Here is a 7,827-nt window from a genome sequence, read left to right as displayed (position 1 = left end):
ATTTATCTTTTGGCTGCAGTGGGGATTGAACTTAAAGCCTTAAGTCTGCTTGGTTGGTGTTCTACCTCTAGACCTGCTTTATGTGGGTTACTTTAGGCAGAAAGTGTGCTGAGTAAAATTTTCAAGCTACACAAGCCCCTTCACTTTTATAGGAATGGGATTATGAAGGCATTGGGAGGGCTATTTAGGTAGCACATGTTAACTGCCAACAGGCAAATCTAGAAGTTATCTCTTTTCCAGAGACAAGTCTCTAGATAGTATAAAGCTATGTTCATTTTTATTGATTGAAGTAATTACTGAACTAAATTGGAGAATTATAAAATTTGTTTAAAATGAGTGCCCTTTGCTAGGCATGGTGGTGCACTCTGTAATAAGAGCACTTGGTAGGTTGAGGTTATACAGAGAGAACTTTCTTAAAAACTAATAAGGAAAGGGCTGGGAAGGTGGCTCAGTGGTAGAGTGCTTGCCTTGCATGCCTGAGGCCCTGGGTTCGATTCCTCAGTACCACATAAGCAAAATGAAAAAAGCTGGAAGTGGCACTGTGTCTCAAGTGGTAGAGCGCTAAGCCTTGAGCTGAAGAGCTGAGGGACAGCGCCCAGGTCCAGAGTTCAGGCCCCATAACCGGACCCCCCAAAAAAAACTAATAAGGAAATAAAAAGCAAACAAATGCTCTCTAATTTTAAGAGACAGAACAGTCATTTTAGACAATAAGCAGAAGGGACTTTCTAAACAGCCAAAAATAAAAGGTGGAGTTGTAACTCAAGTGGTGGAGTGCTAGCCATGAGCAAAACACTAAGCAAGGGTATAGGGCCCTGAGTTCAAGCTCCAGTAGAAAACCAAAACAAAACAAAAACACTAGACAAAAATATAACTGCTTTGTTTAGGAATTAGCCACACATGAATACATGAGACAAGACCATACTAGACAGTACAGAGTATTTTCTGGAAGTTATTAAAGTTGTAGCTGAATCAGGTCATATTTGCTTTTGTTTTCATAGTAGACAAAATATCTAACACTGCTCATTTTCTGTCACATTAATCTTCACAGCTTTCCAGGAAAGTAAAGTAAAATATTTATTCTCATTTCACAAAAAGTATTTCAAACTCAGACAAGATTAAAAATGTATTTCATTACTCACTGAATAAATAAGTAGAAAAGAATAAAATTAATATTTATTAATATTTAATAAAATTAAATAGAGCTGTGGCTCAAGTGGTAAAGCATTAGCTTTGAGCAAAAAACCTCAAGGACAGTGACTAAGCCCTGAAGATTGGCCCCAAGATTGGCACAAAAAACAAATAAATGGGTGGGGGTTCCCGCAAGAGAGAGTAAATGCTGAAGTAAGTTTTAGTTGTGTAATCACTGACCACTCTACATGTCCCAAAACAGAATCTGAGGAGTAATGAAAAATAAATCATTATCATTCATCAGAAATGAGCACTTGGTTATAAGTGAGATATTTAACTCAATATGGTGGTCTTGTCTCATATAGTAAGTACTCCTGTGTGGCTGATTCCTATATTTGGTGGGAGCCTTACACACTTGCTTAGTGTTTTGTTCATGGCTGGCACTCCACCACTTGAATCACAACTCCACCTTTTATTTTTGGCTGTTTAGAAAGTTCCTTCTGCTTATTGTCTAAAATGACTCTTCTCTCACCTAAAATTAAAGAGTATATGTGATGCTATCCTGTTATCTTTGCAATAATCTACTGATTAGAAGCAGGACAGAAGTCTTGCCCATGCTCAAGAGAAGGAATGACACTAATGCATGAATATTAGGAGGATAAATAGATATCCAAAAGACCCCATGTTAAGAGTGGGAATAAACTAACCCCAGATTAAAGAAGCCTCTGCTACGATGTCTCAGGTTGGCACTGCTAAGACTGTCAACCAGAGTGGAAACACTCCACTTTTCTGTAAGGGTTGGATTTTCACAGCAGGTGGATAAACCCCGAAAAGAAGGAAACTTCCAAAAGAAATAGGCGGAAAACCCACTATTTTTTCTGACTTACCCTTAGTAGTAACACTGCATCATTTCTGTGTGTTCTATTTATTGTAAGTAGCTAAGAAAAATCTACATCCAACAGAAGATAACCCTTACCACTTTTCACACTGTCAGATAGTAGGGATTTATGAAAGTAGGTTTCATGAAAGAGAACCCTCCCAAATGAGCACATTCCATCTAACATTCCAGTATTGTTCAGATAATTCTCTCCCAATTGATCTACAGATTGAATTCAATAACTTTGGGCATCTGTAGTGGTTAATTGGAGATAAGTCCCATGGACTTTCTTGCCCAAACTAGCTTCAAACCATGATCATCAGCCTCCTGAGTAGCTAGGATTACAGGTGTAAGCCATCAATGCTCAGCTTAAAGTTTTTACATTTTTAAGCATTCTTTTTTATTTATTTTTTAAAGACTTTACTTTTTTTACTTTTTATTATTGATGAGAGTGGGATTTGAACTAAAGCCCTGGCACTTGCTAGGCAAGTGCTCTACCACTTGAGTCATGTTGTCAGATTTTTTGGGCGGAGAGAGGGTAGGGTTGTGGCAAAATCTAACTATTTGAGACTGGCCTCAAACTCAAAATCCTCTTGCCTCTCCCCAGTACAAATGAGAATACAGATATATACCACCATGTTCAACCCTAAACTTTCTAGAATGAAACACCAGAAAATCTTTGAGACATTGAGGTAGCCAAAGATTTAGAGCCAGAAGCTCATGTCTGTCATCAGTCTCAGGAGACTGAGATCCAGAGGAATGCAGTTCAAAACCAGTCAGGAGACTGGGATCTCAGGATTGCGGTTCAAAGCTAGCCCAGGTAGAAAATTTGTCTACACTTTTATCTCCAATTAATCAGCATAAAACCAGAAGTGGAGGTGTAGCTTAAGTGGTAGAGCAGCAGCATTAGGCAGAAAGGAAAGCACCCAGACCCTGAGTTTAAGCCCCAATACTGGCACAAAAATAAACAGTAAGAAAGGAAAGAAAGAAAGGAGAGAGAGAGAGAAAGAGAGAGAGAGAGACAGAGACAGAAAGAAAGAAAGAAAGAAAGAAAGAAAGAAAGAAAGAAAGAAAGAAAGAAAGAAAGACGAAAGAAAGAAAGAAAGAAAGAAAGAAAGAAAGAAAGAAAGACGAAAGAAAGAAAGAAAGACAGAAAGAAAGAAGAAAAAAGAGACTAAAAGTGTGGCTTAAGTAGTAGCACACCAGTCAAGCAAACAAACCAAGGCCTTGAGTTCAGACTTTAGTACTAAAAAAAGACCAAAAAAGATCATAAAAAGTAAAAATTAGGGCTGGGAAGGTGGCTCAGTGGTAGAGCGCTTGCCTTGCATGCATGAGGCCCTGAGTTCGATTCCTCAGCACCACATAAGCAAAAAGAAAAAAGCCGGAAGTGGCGCTGTGGCTCAAGTGGTAGAGCGCTAGCCTTGAGCTGAAGAGCTGAGGGACAGCGCCCAGGCCCAGAGTTCAGGCCCCATGACCGGACTCCGAAAAAAAAAAAAAAAGTAAAAATTAATTTGATTTAGTCAAAACTTTAAACTTCTGCTTTGCTTTGTTTCAGAGTCTTACTACTAGTCCAGTGTAGCCTCAAACTCACCATCCTCTTGCCTCACCCGCATAGTGCTGGAATTACAGACATGTGCCACTACATCCCGCTGAAAATTTAAAACTTTATCTTCCAAATACACTATTTTAAAACTGAAATTGTAAAGCATAGAATGAGAAAAATATTGGCAAGACATATATTTGACGAAGATATTGTATCCAGAATATACAACCTATTGGCAAGAAGTCAAAAAATAATTTTATTTATCCATTAGGAAGAAAATATGTCATTTGCAGAGAAATGGATGGACCTGAAAAAAAATATGTTAAATGAAGTAAATAAATCAGGCTAAGAGAGACAAAGGTTACATGTTTTCCCTCATATGTGGAAATTAGATGTAAATAAAAACAAATTGACTAAAGTATGGTATATGTAGGGGAGGATTACAATGGTGTAATTCCTTTGAACAAGTGGCTTACAGTTTAACAAAATTAATACCATGAGCTGAAACATATTTTATCAAGGGACGAGGTTAAATGGGGGAGGGCATACAAATGGAGAGAGGAAGAGTGGACAGATATAGTCATAATATTCAGTGTACATATGTGAAAATGAACCAAATAACTTGAGGGGATAGGTGTGGTTGGGAGAGATGGTAGAGAATGATGGCAGAAATAACATTGATCAAGATGCATTATACTCATAAACTAGCATGTTGAATTAAAACTCTTGTGCAACTACTTAGAATACAAATGATTTTTTTTTTGTTTTGTCGGTCGTGGGGCTTGAACTCTGGGCCTGGGCGATATTCTTCAGCTCTTCAGCTCAAGGCAAGCGCTCTACCACTTGAGCTACAGCGCCACTTCCGGTTTTCTGGTGGTTTATTGGAGATAGGAGTCTCACGGTCTCTCCTGCCCAGGCTGGCTTTGAACCGCGATCCTCAGATCTTAGCCTCCTGAGTAGCTAGGATTACAGGCGTGAGCCACCAGCGCCCGGCACAAATGATATTTTTAAAGACACATTGTACTCATAAATGACACATTGAATTGAAACTCCTTTGTACAACTACTTAAAGATAATATAATTATTAATTAATTAAACTTAAATGTGTACCTCTTAACAATTCTCCAACTAGGTAATTATCTGAGTCATGAAATACATATCAAAAAATAACCTCTTCATAATTTTCATAGCAATTTCTTCCTAATTATCAAATCTGGAATCATCCAAATGCTCCTCAATACTTGAAAAAAATGAAATATTACTCTGTATTAAAAAGGAGCAAATTATTAATACCCACAAAATGATGGGTTACTCTCAGAAACAGCAGAGAAAAAGAAGGTAGACATAGAAGAGTGCACTGTTTGTGGACCTCTGGGAGAAACCTATCTTCCCCATAGTGATGAAGTCAGTTATGGGATGCCTGGGTGGAACTGAGGATCGGCTGAAGCAAACTAGGATATGGAAAATGTTTAGGTCTTGATAGATAGGTGGTTAAACAGGTGTGTATATACTTCTGTCAAAGCATATCCAAGTATAAAATTGGTATGTCCTATGTAACATAAATTTGACCTTAATAAGGTTTCTTTTTAATATAACTTTATTATTATTATTAAGGTATTGTACAGAGGGGTTACTCTTCTTTCACTTTCCTGTCCCTGGCCACATAAGATTTATTTGTTTGTTTGTGCCAGTCATGGGACTTGAACTCAGGAATACAGCCACCAATGCTGGATATATGTTTTGCTTTTGTTTTTGTTGTGGGGCTTGAACTCAGGGCTTAAGTGCTGTGCCTGAGCTTTTTTTGTTCAAGGCTAGCACTCTACCACTTTGAGCCACAGCACCACTTCTGATTGGAGATAAGAGTGTCATGGACTTTCCTGCCTGGGCTGGCTTTGAACCATGAACCTAAGATCTCAGCTTCCTGAGTAGCTAGGATTACAGGCATGAGCCACCAGTGCCCACTATGGCTTTTTTTGGTTTTTTTGCGTGTTATGTTTTGTGTTTTGTGGGTTTTTTTTGGTTTTTTTTTTTTTTTTGGTCGGTGTGGGGCTTGAACCCTAGGCCTTGGCGCTGTCCCTGAGCTCTTCAGCTCAAGGTAAGCACTCTACCACTTGAGCCACAGTGCCACTTCTGGTTTTCTGGTGATTTCTTGGAGATAAGAGTCCCATGGACTTCCCTGCCCAGGCTGGCTTTGAACTGTGATCCTCAGATATCAGCCTCCTGAGTAGCTAGTATTACAGAAGTGAGCCACCAGCACCCAGCTATGGTTTATTTTTAAAATAAGTTCTGAAGCTAATTATGTAACTCAATAATAGACACTTGCCTAGCATGCACAAGACCCTGTTTTTGATCCATAGCCCCATAAAACGAATAAAATAATTAAAATAAAATAAGTAAATAAAATTTGTAAGTAAATAAAATTAATTAATTAATGAATTAAAGTGCTATAAAGTGGGTGGAGCTGAGGACCAAAGGTTAGCATAATACTAACAGACATAATGAGAGAACCACACTAAAAACAATGAAGTTTATTCAATATAAATAATTAAAGACATATCTATTTTATTGAAAATACATTTGAAAGTAAGACTGAACCTCTATCCTGTCTAAAACGTAAGTGTGATGTGTAACTTCCCAAAGGCAGTAGCCTAGAAAACAATATAAATGAAGAAAGGGGTTTTTCCAAACTTGATCTATTCCTGAAACTGAAACTGAACTGACTTCCCAAGTGGTATTCCTGTACTGGTAAAACCTGAAGTCTTCTGAAACTTGACTTCTTTTTCTTCTATGTTCCACTCTAATCTTCTCCTTTATTTAAATAATACTAAGTTTCTTTAGGACAGAAATTTGCCCTGCCCAAGTGCCATTTTTTACCTCATGATTTTGATCCTACTTTTGCTTTCTTATTAAGGATATGGTCAAAATTATGTCTGTAATCTTAATGTCCGGTGTGTATGTGATTTCATGAAAAAACTTGTCTCTGTCTGAGCTGTTTCATGGCAATTTTTACCTCCTCATTCCTCAAGGTGTAAATGAGAGGATTCAGCAAAGGGGTGACCATTGTGTAGAAGACAGACACCACTTTGTCCATGGACAAGCTGGTGTCTGGCCTAGTGTAAATGAAGATGCATGGCCCAAAGAAGAGAGCAACCACCATGAAGTGGGCTGAGCAGGTAGACAGAGCTTTCCGGCGCCCTTCAGCTGATTGCTTTCGAAGAGAAACCAAGATGACCGTGTAGGAAGTGACTAGAGCCAGGAAACAGGCAAGGGAGATGGTTCCACTATTGGACACAATTAATAGTCCTGTGAGGTATGTGTCTGTGCAGGCCAGCTTGATAACAGAAGGCACATCACAGAAGTAGCTATCAATAACGTTGGGGCCACAGTAGGGTAGACGAATGGTCAGGAAGGTCTGCACCAGTGAGTGAATCATGCCTCCCCACCAGAGAGCAATGACCAGCTGCACACAGAGTCTCATATTCATTACATTGGGATAGTGTAACGGAGTGCAGATAGCTACGTAACGATCATAGGCCATAATGGTCAGAAGAAAGATCTCAGCACAGGCAAAAAGATGTAGGAAGAAGAGTTGTGCAATACAGTTATCAAAGGAAATGGTTTTTCTCTCTAAAAGAAAACCCTCCAGCATCTTAGGCACAGTAACAGATGAGTGACAGATGTCAATAAAGGACAGATTGCTCAGGAAGAAATACATGGGGGTGTGAAGACGTGGAGTGAAGACGATGGTAACCATAATGAGAATGTTCCCCAAAAGGGTGAGTGCATACGTTACTGAGAAGACTGTGAAAAACAGTATCTCCAGCACCCAGTTCTCAGTGAGCCCCAAGAAGACAAATTCAGCCACTCTTGTTTGGTTTAGAGCACCCATCCAAAGAGCTTTCCAAAGGACCTTGAAGAAGAATGAAAATCAATTTAGTTTTTAATATTCTATGAATGAAGCTAATTGAAATGATTGTATATTTCTGTCTGCAATGCTTCATTACTTTTAAGCCATAAAAATAGAAATGCAACTCAATAATAGTTGTTATCACTTAAAGATAATAAAAATATTTTTAAGCTGGGCAATGGTGGCTTATGCCTATACTCTTAGCTACTCAGGAGGCTGAGATCTGAGGATTGTGGTTCAAAGCCAGCCTGGGCAGTAAAGTCCACAAGACTCTTATCTCCAATTAACCACCAGAAAAACTTGATGTGGAGCTGTGGCCCAAAATGGTAGAGCACTAGCCTTGAGTAAAAAGGCTCAGGAACAGTGCGCAGG

At 38.8% G+C, this 7,827-nt stretch overlaps 1 protein-coding gene across 1 annotated transcript; it reads right to left on the bottom strand.

Moving 5' to 3' along the window:
• Positions 1 to 6,510: 6,510 nt before the first annotated feature.
• Positions 6,511 to 7,437, bottom strand: LOC138824505 (olfactory receptor 4E2). Its single transcript, XM_070018377.1, has one exon. It carries the CDS (start codon positions 7,435 to 7,437, stop codon positions 6,511 to 6,513), a length of 927 nt encoding a protein of 308 aa, XP_069874478.1.
• Positions 7,438 to 7,827: the final 390 nt, after the last annotated feature.

Source organism: Dipodomys merriami, unplaced genomic scaffold, assembly GCF_024711535.1.
Source record: "Dipodomys merriami isolate MVZ:Mamm:240054 unplaced genomic scaffold, mDipMer1.0.p SCAF_13, whole genome shotgun sequence".
Lineage (NCBI taxonomy): Eukaryota > Metazoa > Chordata > Mammalia > Rodentia > Heteromyidae > Dipodomys > Dipodomys merriami.
Note: the sequence above shows the minus strand (reverse complement) of the source record. Positions and strands in the feature narration are given on the sequence as shown.